Below are 12,764 nucleotides of genomic sequence, written 5' to 3' on the forward strand. Positions count from 1 at the left end.
TGCCTTTTTGTTGTTATGTCTTGGTTTGTGCTCTGTTGCTTTGATAAAAGGGAAGATCAGTTGTTCACTGTGTGCTATGTGTCCTCTCAGCTCCACAGAAGAAGTGATAGCTTTGTTCATCTCCATTGCCTTTGTGGGCGACGCTTTGAAAGGCACCATAAAGAGTAAGTTCAGAGCTCTGATATGTATAAGGACCACAGGCATTGCTGAAACTAATACTCAAACTAGAGCAGGCTTGTGATATCTCAGAAATAAATCATTAATGATGATTTAACAACAGGGACGTGAGTGAGAAAGAAATGGGGAGAAAATGTAAATGTCTTCTTGATGCATTTTGATGTTAGAATATTGTTGATGATATTTCCGTTTGGTGTGTTTTAAAGGGATAGTTCACCCAAAAATGAATTATTTACTTACTTCAAATCAACATCCTTTGTTCTGTGATGCACAAAATATATTTTTCAGAATGTTAGTGACCAAACCGTTTCGACAAAGAAAAATAAACATGGGGACATTTCTCAAAATATAGAACGACATAAGGATGAGTAAATGATGATTTATTTATTTTTTTGTGAACTATGCCTAAGCAATACTGTAAACAATACTGTACCCAAAACCCCATCATGGCATTTCGAACCTGTAATTTTATCCCATTTCATGGAACACAAAAAGAGTCGTTTAAAGTAAATGTTCAAGCAGCTCTTTTCCAGCTCTATTCAGTGAAGTTAAATCAAAACTGGGGCTGCTAAATTCCAAAAATATCCATAGAGTAACATAAAAGTTTTCAGCAAATAGTGGGGTAGGTGTCACACATGATCAAAATTAGCAAAAAAAAATTATATATTTATTGTGATTTTTCAAATAAGGATAATTAAACCATATTCTGCTTTTTGTTGTTACCTTGGCTGGTTTAGACCAGTGATGAATAAATAAATATGACACTAAAACCGTCCCTATCTTAATGAATGATTAATTGATTCATTTATTCAAATGATTTGTTCAAAACGGCAGATTCATTTAGAAATGTAGCAACTGGGTGACTTTATGAATAAATCATCGATCAATGATTAATGAAAAAAATAGTAATAATAATAATAATAATTTATAAAACGAAACACCACCGTGTTGCTCTTAGATGCACAAATGTTCTGATCCGGATTTGATTAGAGCTATTTTCATGGTCAAAAAAATAATAATATATTGTGTGCAAAATATAACTCACTCAATATTAGCTTCATGTTTGTTGAACTGTTATATAATATTAATATCCCATTGCAATCAAACTCACACACTAATTTTGTGTGTGTGACATTATGTAACTATGTAAATTTAAAAAAACAAAAAGCCATACTGGGATATTTTTGCTTTCATATCTTGTTTTAACTGCATTCTGATATGCTTTATCACATAATAAATGCTTTTAGACTCTCAAGACATTTTTTTTTTTTTTTTTTGCAAAGTGAGTGGCATACTCCATAATGTTAGCTCACATATAGCTAAAACATGATAATTCATGCACACCCCTATAATAGGGTAACTTACATTTTGGAATTATTATTGCTTATTGCTTTCATTGAATGGAAAAGAGCACCATGAACATTCTGCCTAAGATCTCTTTTTATGTTTCAGAAAAATCAAATACATTTGGAAATCCACCGTCAGAGAGACTAAATTATGACAGATTGGTTTCTTTTTTCTTTTTCTTTTTTTGTTGTTGGTTGCACTATTATTTTTTTATTTTTATAAATATATATTTATTTATGATTCACTTAATTGCTGTCCACTATATGTTCCTTTTCTCTCAGTATTTCATAAATATTATCATGGCCTTACACTAGTCAATGGAAGCACAGGGGAACTGCAAGGTCTGGGTGTGATCCTTCATCAGGGATTGAATGGAACAGAGTATGGAGGCGGCTCACTGCCTGCAACAGTGGTTATGTGCACCAGGGAGCGCCCTATTCTCTGCCTGCTGCTGATGCTGGGAACACTGTGGCTGGGCTATGCCCTCTTCCTCATCAAGAGAAGGTCATTATAGGCTAGTTAACTCAATTGCTAAAGCTTGGTCTTCTGATCTAACATACTTGATTTAAACTAAACTGGTTTCAAATAATACAGAATGACATGGCTTCACAGAGAGCAAATAAAACAGTAAATAATGGTCATATTATTATGGAGGGCTGCTTCCACAACTGAATAAAAAAATAAATAGAAAGGGGATATCCAAAATAAAGGTTTTGTGCATGTGTACTGTCAATTTATTATGTAGGCCTATATATAAATACAAACACATGATGCATATATATATATATATATATATATATATATATATATATATATATATATATATATATATATATATATATATATATATATAAAACTAGAAATATAATAGAAATACATAACTGTATATGCATGTAAACATTTTCCAAATATATACAGTATGTGTGTATCTATATATACTGCACATAAATCATGCAAACAAAAATTTGTAAATCACGATTAATAGTTTGACTGCACAATTTTTTATTTATGTTTTTTCCCCCTTCATTTTGTTTGATATAAACTTGCAATTCAGAGTTTGAAATGTAAACTCACAATTTTGAGAATTGCAAGATTTAAACTTGCAATGCTTTTGTTTCTCAGAATTGTTGGTTTATATCTTTTAATTTTGACATTTCTTCTAGAATTGTGTTTATATCTTGCAATTGTGACTTTGTAAGTCGTGAGTCATAAAGTCAGAATTGTGTGATATAAATGTATTTAATTTAATTATTTTATTTTTATTTTTTTATTTAATTTATTTATTTAAAATGCAAGATCTCATTATTCTGAGAAAAGTAATCAGAATCACAAGATATAAACTTTTGCAAGTTTATATCTCAAAATTCTCACAATTGCGTGTTTTCTGACTTCATTCTGACAATTCGGAATTCTGACTTCTAGCTCACAATTCCCATTTAAAATCATGCAACTCTGACAAAAAAATGAATAAAATCAGAATTGCAAAATTAGTCAATTCTGATTTTATAACTTGCAATTACAATTTTACCTAATTCTGAGAAAAAAGTCAGAATTGCGATTTTATATCATGTTATTCATATATATCATTATGTCATGCAAATCATGCATAGTAATTCAGTATTGTGAGTTAAAAAGTTGCTAATATTTTTTTATGTATTGGCGGAAATTGGCTTCCATATATTACTCGAGGTTTACATTTTCTACTTTCCTGGTTCTTTCCAGCCCATTCCTGCATGCTAAAGTCAGGGAGGTGGTGTCAGACTGTGCATTGCCAATATCTGTGGTCATCTTCTCCTTCGTGGGCTCCTACCTGTTCATCGACATTCAGCGTGAGTCCTCATTGAGAAAAAAAACCCTTTATGATCATGTAGTATTTTTGATAATATCAAAATGATCACAAATAGACTCTGGGTTAGGTGGGTTAGATTTCATCCCTCGATAATTTAATTATTATGCAACCCATCAGTATTCAACCAAACATTATCATTTAACTGCCATACTGTAATTCCAAACCTGCATAACTTTGCACAAAGGGAAATGATTAGAAGGATATTTAATGAAAATTAAGTTTGAAAAATTTAAAAAAGAGCATTAAAGTATTACATATAAACAATGTGCTTTATACCAAGTATTTAGAGACATTGTGTGATGAAAAGATTGAAATGTAAAAAGAAATTCTGATGATTGTTCCCTAAATTTAGTCTCTTTAACACTTCGGCACATTTAATATAAATAATTAACATTAATTTTTTACAATCTTATAAATCTGTTTTCCTATGAACGGCTTACTCCTCAATAACAGTTTTGTTTTTGGACTGGACTAACATGTTTACTGTTTTCCTAAAAATCTCACAATTTTGTAAGTTTTACATAAAATACCTTGTAAATGTTGTTATATCGTGTGCTGCGTAGATTACTTACATATTGTAGTTAGTAATGTAATCCATTATATAATATAATTTGACCACTTTTTGATAACTTTTAGATTACAGTACTTGTGACCTAACTCATTTTAGCACATTGATTTAAATAGAACAATATTGTACCATCTTCAAAATAAAAATACAAATTGCGTGCACAATTTACTAATTAGTTCCCCCAATTTGCTATTTCGTTCACTCGATTTATAAATTGCGCGCACGATTTACTAATTAGTTCCCGCGATTTGCTATTTCGGTCACTCGATTTATAAATTGCATGCACGATTTACTAATAAGTTCCCTCGATTTGCTATTTCGTTCACTCGATTTATAAATTGCGTGCACGATTTACTAATTAGTTCCCTCGATTTACTATTTCGTTCACTCGATTTATAAATTACGCACACGATATATTTATTAGTTCCCTCGATTTACTATTTCGTTCGCTCGATTTATAAATTGCGCGCACAATTTACTAATTAGTTCCCTCGATTTGCTATTTCATTCACTCGATTTATAAATTGCATGCACGATTTACTAATTAGTTCCCTCGATTTACAATTTCGTTCACTCGATTTATAAATTACGCACACAATATATTTATTAGTTCCCTCGATTTACTATTTCGTTTGCTCGATTTATAAATTGCCCACACAATTTACTAATTAGTTCCCTCGATTTACTATTTCGTTTGCTCGATTTATAAATTGTGTGCACGATTTACTAATTAGTTCCCTCGATTTACTATTTCGTTCACTCGATTTATAAATTGCGCGCACGATTTAGCCTACTAATTAGTTCCCTCGATTTACTATTTCGTTCACTCGATTTATAAATTGTATGCACAATTTACTAATTAGTTCCCTCCATTTGCAATTTCATTAACTCGATTTAAAATTGTGCGCACGATTTACTAATTAGTTCCCTCGATTTACTATTTCGTTCACTCGATTTATAAATTGCGCGCACGATTTACTAATTCGTTCCCTCGATTTGCTAAATCGTGCGCACGATTTAGCATACCGAGGGAAGGCAATGGTAATCGTGTGCACGTTTTAGTACATTGAGGGATCGCACACACAATTTATTTATTTTTTCTTGCATGTTATGTTCTCCGTAGATTTCAAGTATTTTAAAATGCAATGTAATCTAATTAAATGTACCTAATTTGGAATCTGATTAAGTAATCCAGATGGCATATAATGAGTTACTATCCAGCACTGTTACTATCCAACTCTGTAAAAAGCGTATATTTTAGGCTGGTCCAACCAATGCATGTGGAAGTCTCAGGTTTCTATGGGACGTGAAAGGTCTAACAATTTGGCTTTTTTTTTATTAAAAGGTGGGACTTCCATTACTAGAGCTGCCATATTGCATGTTGCATTTTGTCCCATTCACAGCAATGCCAGTAACATCTGTTAGATATTGTACAGTCTTTGATTCAAACCTTGCACCTCAAAACATGTCACAGCAGGACATCCTGATCAATTGGCATTGACGTCAAACCTTTCGCAATCCATTTTGAGGTGACAGGTTTGAATGTGATTGAAGGCTTTGGCAAAGTGAGTACATATTTGCAGAACTGTCATTTGTTTGGTGAACTTTACATTCATTCCTTCAAATATGTTGATCCACAGTTCCAGTTTTCAACTACCAGAATGAAGCCCTATTCAAAGTAGCAGCTTTTGACCAGCTGACAGGGATGAACGTATTAAGTGCATGCGGTCTTGGCTTTCTCCTTGCCTTGCTCATCTTCATTGACCAAAATATTGTGGTGTCCCTCACCAATGCCCCAGAGAACAGGTATCCATGCAGAAAATCAGTACTATGTGAATCAGGAAAAGTCATATTTGCAGTGTTGGGGAAATTACTTTTAAGAATATACTTTTAAATATCTAAAGTCATTTTGGCTTATTAGTATGGTTTAATTTGGATCAACGAAGGTAAGCAGCAAAGACATTGGTCCATCAAATGGAAATTAATACATATAAAGAATATTTGTGTTTTTTAACATATTTAATTATTACAGGTTTGTGTCAGATTCTCAGTCTGCACTTGCGTTGCACTGTTTTTATCCATTTTGAGAGATACTGCATCTTTGTGTTTTTTTGTAAGTGAGATGAATGCACATTGACATTTAGTCTAGATCTACAGTAACATCATGTTCAAACAGCGCCTCTGCACTTACTCCCCGTTTCTCTCAACATGAGGACAGGAGAGCAATCAGCCAATAAATGGGAAACAAAATGGAAACTGCTTTTACTTATTTGAAAAGGTAACTCAGATATTTTCTTGTACAGTAAATTAATGCATTACTTTATGCATAACTTGAAAAAGTAATCTGATAACATAACTTTGTTATGCGTTACCCCCAACACTGCATGTGTGTCCCTGGAGCACTAAAGCAGTCATAAGTAGCACAGGTATGTTAGTAGCAATAGCCAACAATACACTATGTGAGTCAAAATGATCAATTTTTCTTTTATGCCAAAAATCATTAGGATATTAATTAAAGATCATGTTCCATGAAGATATTTTGTAAACCTCCTATTCTAAATTTATCAAAACGTATTTTTTGATAATTAATATGCATTGCCAATAACTTCCTTTGGACAACTTTAAAGACGATTTTCTCAGTCTTTAGATTTTTTTGCACCCTCATATTCCAGATTCATCAACAGGAAGCTTGTTTATTCAGCTGTGGGATGATGCATGAATCTCAATTTCAAAAAACTGACCCTTATGACTAGTTTTGTGGTCCAAGGTCACATATTTGAGTTTTAAAATTAAAAGTTTGTTTCCATGCTTCTGTGCCATACCTTCTCTATTTGCTATAATGATGTTTTTTTCAGAGCTCAGTGAGCCGTCATTCACAGTCTCAGAAGATGCTGAGGGGATGCCCTATGATCTCTTTTGGTGTGTGTGCATGTGTTTCAGACTGCTAAAGGGAACAGCGTACCACTGGGACCTGATGCTCTCTGGGTTAATCAACATCCTGATGTCAGTGCTAGGTTTGCCATGGATGCACGCAGCTTTCCCACACTCCACGCTTCATGTGCGTCAGCTAGCGCGGGTGGAACAGCGAGTGGAGGGGGGCCACCTCTACGAAACGTGATCGCACGCACCTACCGTCACACTTAGAGAACATGATACCAACAGATGATGTTTAAATATGAGAGTGTGAATAACACATCAAGTGTGATTAACCGGAGTTGTAAAACACGTCCTTGTGTGCACCTACAGGATAGTCAGCGTGAAGGAGACGAGACTCACCTCGCTGGCTGCGAACATCCTGATTGGTTTGTCACTGTTTTTGCTGCCGGTGCCTCTGCAGTGGATACCGAAACCCGTTCTCTACGGCCTTTTCCTGTACATCGCTCTCACGTCTATTGATGGAAACCAGATGTGTGACCGAATGGCCCTTCTGCTTAAAGAACAAGTAAGCCTCGAGAGCCAGAAGTAATCATTCGGTGGAGGATCTTTGTTGTAAAGTTTTTCAATACAAGTTTTATTTGGCATTAAATTGGTCAAAAGTGAGCATTAAGACATTTATAATGTTTCAAATAAAAGCTGTTCTTTTGAACTTTCTGTTCATCAAAGAATCCTGAAAAATGAAATGCATCACGCTTTTCATAAAAATATGAAGCGGCACAACTGTTTCCATCAGTTGTGTAATGTTTCCATCAGTATGCGCAAACATACTTGGCAATAAAGCTCTTTCTGATTCTGATTCTGATTCTGATCATTGATAATAATCAGAAATGTCTTTTAAGCAGCATATCATAATGATTTCTGAAGATCATGTGACACATGACGACTGGAGTAATGATGCTGAAAATACAGCTTTGATCACAGGAATAAATTACATTTTAAATTGTAATAATATTTCACAATAATACTGTATTTTTAATCAAATCTGTGGTGATCTTTAGAGACAAAGAGATTAAAAAATCTTAGCCGCCCCATACTTTTGAAGAGTAGAGAAGAGCTATTCATTTTAGCAGCTAATTTATTAATCCATGTCTGGGGATGAACTGGACATAAGGAACAACACTGGGACTCTTCCTGGTTTAAAACCAATTTTTTATTTAAATATGAAAGAAGAAAGAAAGAAAGAAGAAAAAAAAAACATTTAAAAAAAGTTCTTAGGCCAATTTGTACTACACCATTGTGTGTGGAAAAGTGCATCTTTCTTCACTGATGTCTGTTCAAATTAACCACAAACTGTATAAAGTAGTCGATGAGTGACACTGTATATTAAGAGCACCATCCATCACAGCACAAGTTAATAAAGACACTTAATAAAAACAGTTAAACATTCATCGTAACTTAGTTTATTTAAAAGCTGCACATGTTCTTCTGGGTTCAATCCAAGTCTCCAGATCACTCAGTATTTATCAACGATACATCATTTATTGTGTAATTTAATAGTGCTGGCTTCACAACCCCAAGGAAAATCAGTATAAATCACTATACTGTACTATAAGGTGAAGTGAGGGATTATCTGTGGTTGTAAAGTTAAAAATCCTAGGTTGTTACATAATCCCAATCTATTCCAAAACAATGCGGATTTACAGGTTTAAAGTCATCATGAAATCATTAACAATTTTAAAGTAATGTGACAAATTTTTAAGGTTTTATACTAGATGTGTGCTTACAAGACATATCACAAGTCAAACACCGGCCCAAAATTCAACTCTTCATAACTGTATGTTTAAGATCAAGTATCTTCAGTGTCGTTTTATGTGTTGTGTTCAGCATAAACAGACCATCAGCTTTTTGCTGGAAATTCTTCTTGGTTTGTGTATTAGGAAAGTAAATACGATTATGTTAGCTACATATGTTGATAATACACAAATCTGTCACTGATCATTCTTATCTCAATCTGCGTTCCCAAGACGTCGTATCCACCCACGCACTACATCCGCAGAGTGCCTCAGAGGAAGGTGCATTATTTCACAGGCCTGCAGATGGTTCAGTTGATCATCCTGTGTGCGTTTGGGATGTACCCTCTGCCCTATATGAAGATGATCTTCCCTTTACTCATGATCATGCTCATTCCAATAAGGTATGTCATAGTTATTATATCAGAGTGGGAAAAATAGATACAATGCTGTCAAAGTACATCTTTTAACCCTTTTTACCCCTAAATGGTTTTAGTAGTTTTGAAAGGATACTGTACCTTTTTATCTGAGAGTGTATATTTACAATGTCTTGAAGATTATAAGAAAGCAGCGTGTCTGCTGTTTACTGTTTCTGTGTGCATAACGTCTGTCACACAATGCAGATTTGGTATCCTGGCAGTTTTTATATAGTTTAAAGGGGTATATGTATATGCATATATGCCATAACATTACACTTTCTTTGCAGGAACTACTTGTTGCCGAAGATCATTGAAGCAAGGTACCTGGATATCATTGATTCTCAACACATGTAGACGAACAAATAAAAAAATGGACCGTTTAGAAACATAAACACTTTTAAAATGCAAGGGGGAAAGTGCATTTCCTATTTGTATTCTTGTTAGAAAACATGGTTTTATGGCTGTGATATGTGCATTCGATGTGTTATGAATTCATTCTTTATACAACGGTGCCTGACATTTTTTATTTATTTAGCGGAATCATAAACTCTTATTTTTTTTCCTCCCATGATTCTTAAGTGTCTCTTTGTTCAGTCACAGCGTGTATCTGGCACTGGGATATGTGGTGAACAGTATTATTATTATTTTATTTCGCTATCTGAAACTGCACACAGAAATATTTGCAGATCAAACCCATTTCATAACAAAATCTCAGCACATCTCATGTTCAGGTTTTATCATTTTAACTCTCTGATGCCAGATTCCTCTACTGTAGACTGATCTTTAAAAGCCCATCATCACCAACACAACCACTGACTCTTACACATAATACTTCTCTTTATATTTTTTTTCTGTTTATTATATAAAATATTAATTCACAATGACTGATGAAAATAGTGAGGATGCAACCTCTGCATGCACCATTATTCTCTGTTAAATGTGCACCAGTTTCAAAATACATGAATGCATCATTGTGGAGAAGAAGATTTTGTTTTGACATAAAGAATATATTTATTTAATAGATTTGATTAAATATTTCATGCATCAGAGAGAAATAAGTATAATCATTCTGACCTACTTTTTTTGAGAGCAGCAAATCAGTATATTAGAATGATTTCTGAAGATCACGTGACACTGAAGACTGCAGTAATGATGCTGAAAATATATTGGTTAATATATTCCGACTTTTTGATCACTTTTAGATTACTTTTGACCTAAAAGATATTAAATTCGATGTTATCAACATCATGAAGTGTATTAAACATTACATTATGCCAGGTTTTTCCAAACTGGGGTTCATGTATGAACTACAAGAGGGTTTGTGAGTTGATAAAAAATATGTAATCATCGTATCATATGTATAAAACATAACTATAATCTGATTATGAGAATTTCAAATGTAAAAGAATCATTTACATGTACCTATTTTTTTTTTATTTTTATTTTTTTTACATGTAATCTGTTACTACCCAGCAGTGCTTTAAGTGGCCCAAAAGAGGTGCTGGTACTATATTATAGCCACAAAAAAAAATCTTTTCTTTTCTTTTTTTTTTTTTGATGACTCTTCTCATCCCCTGAGGTAACAACAACTATACTGAAGGGGTTTTATATACAGCAGTCAACAGGCAACCTTAATAATGAATCCTTTTATTAGTTCGTGGATTTGCTTGAGCTAGAAAGAACTACTGAACATAAATAAAATGTGCAAAAAAAATGACTCAATGATTCATGCTCCGAACTCCCGAACTGACTCAAATGATTCGCGAACCCGCTACGAACTCCCGAACTGATTCAAATGATTCGCGATCCCGCTACGAACTCCCGAACTGATTCAAATGATTCGCGAACCCGCTCCGAATTACCGAATTGATTCAAATTATTTGCGATCCCCAAACGGACTCAAATGATTCGCGAAGCCGCTCCGAACTCCCGAACTGATTCAAATGATTCGCGATCTCCAAACTGACTCAAATGATTCGCGATCCCGCTCCGAACTCCCGAACTGACTCAAATGATTCACGAACCCGCTCCGACTTACCGAACTGATTCAAATTATTTGCGATCCCCAAACGGACTCAAATGATTCGCGAAGCCGCTCCGAACTCCCGAACTGATTCAAATGATTCGCGATCTCCAAACTGACTCAAATGATTCGCGAACCCGCTACGAACTCCCGGTTCAAATGATTCACGCTCCATACTCCGAACTAGGAAGAATTAGGAAGCGTGCATTGTGAAGGGCACTCTGAAAAGCGGCAGCGCAGGCTTAACACAGATGTCCAAATGAACGTACCTGTACGCTAAAAGCACGTTCTGGGCACACGGAGAGGTGGCGGTACGCTCGTGAGCTATATTTGGAAGTGGCGGTACCAGTGTTCCGGTGAGTTCAGTTCGACTGTTTCCCCTTCGGCGCGCATGCGTGAATTGCTGACGTCATGATTTCGAAGCGGAAAATGTGTGCTTTTTTATCCCAAACGTCAGTTTCTGATGTTATCTCCTACTTTTCATCCACATAAGGTAAATTTCACGTTGTTTGTCAAAAATATTAGTGGAATGTATTGTTTTTGGAGGTTTTATAGCTCAGTCTTTCGTAGTTTAGGCTACAACTTGTGAAACTCTGTACAACAGCGTCAAGTTAATAAACGAATTTCGACAGACGCTTATATTATTATTATTATTATTATGTTGTTGTTGTTGTTTGTCTGGGTTGTCACACAACCTTATGTTTTCTATAAATAAACAATATTGTGGTGCGTAGTGGCCCACTTAAAGCACCGCTACCCAGCATTGCAAATTAGTGATTTTAATATTTGTTTCCAACAGTTTGTGTTGCACCACATTGACTGTATTTAAAATGAATGCAACTAGTTTTGCTACTGATTTACATTAAAGCTTCCATTGTTTGATAGCAGATTAAAAATGCATTTAAACTTCTAGATTTCCCTTTGTTTTAATATTTATAGAGCAGATTTTAAGAATGGCACATGATGCTCCACAATGATTGTGATTCATCTGAAAGTTGTGTATCCTAGCAACACGTGAATATTAGCCCACCAGTGGTGAGCATGAGCTCGGAGGAGTCAAGAGGACTTGTGTACCGCAGACTGATGTTGTTCACATGTAATCAAAGGCAGGTCTCTTAAGACACAAGCTTTGAGCAGCGCTGCAGGGATGCAATCACCTGTGCAAGCCTGACTAAATAAAGGATTAAAGACATTTCCATGTGGTTTGTCTTGAAGTCAGGAGATGAATACCTAGCAGGCGTGTAGATGATATTGTTCTCGCAGATCGGCAAATTTTTTACTTCCCTTCATGTCATTCGCAAGAAGATGTGTGTAGTAGTGTAGTGTTTTTGAACCGTACTATAGTAAAGTACTTGAATTAATTTGTTGATGTCATTCTGTAATATAACAACTATAGTAATATAAATATATTACTTTACCCAAATTTTCTACAACTATAGGGAATATTATACTATAGTACCCTACAGTTTACAGTAGTAAAAATTAAATTAAATTAATTAAATTAACCACGGTATTTATTACAGTTTATCAGTTCACTACAGTTAATATTACAGTATGCTGTAGCATTCATTAACAAAGCATTGTAAATAATACATGATACACCTTACTATAGTATGGTTTAAAAGCACTATAGTATTTACTATAAATTACTGTTGTATTTTTTTCATGCAAAAAAGTTTTAAATAACTTTGAAAAGTCTGAAGATTTTACTCAA

General features: G+C 34.3%; 1 protein-coding gene across 8 annotated transcripts in view; it reads left to right on the plus strand.

The window, feature by feature from the left end:
- The window catches only part of LOC127971517 (solute carrier family 4 member 11), a 75,329-nt gene extending 63,087 nt beyond the window's left edge, over positions 1-12,242 (plus strand). For 6 of the 8 annotated variants that reach the window (XM_052574569.1, XM_052574571.1, XM_052574575.1 and 3 more), the window contains exons 13-20: positions 91-164; positions 1,806-2,028; positions 3,247-3,353; positions 5,582-5,747; positions 6,882-7,055; positions 7,188-7,383; positions 8,843-9,012; positions 9,315-12,242. In XM_052574569.1, coding sequence (XP_052430529.1) covers positions 91-164; positions 1,806-2,028; positions 3,247-3,353; positions 5,582-5,747; positions 6,882-7,055; positions 7,188-7,383; positions 8,843-9,012; positions 9,315-9,381 — 1,177 coding nt within the window. In that variant the 3' untranslated portion in view covers positions 9,382-12,242. The remainder of the gene's footprint in view (positions 1-90; positions 165-1,805; positions 2,029-3,246; positions 3,354-5,581; positions 5,748-6,881; positions 7,056-7,187; positions 7,384-8,842; positions 9,013-9,314) is intronic. The other 2 variants (XM_052574572.1, XM_052574573.1) reach the window with 1 other exon arrangement.
- Positions 12,243-12,764: the final 522 nt, after the last annotated feature.

This window comes from Carassius gibelio, chromosome B14 (genome assembly GCF_023724105.1).
Source record: "Carassius gibelio isolate Cgi1373 ecotype wild population from Czech Republic chromosome B14, carGib1.2-hapl.c, whole genome shotgun sequence".
NCBI lineage: Eukaryota > Metazoa > Chordata > Actinopteri > Cypriniformes > Cyprinidae > Carassius > Carassius gibelio.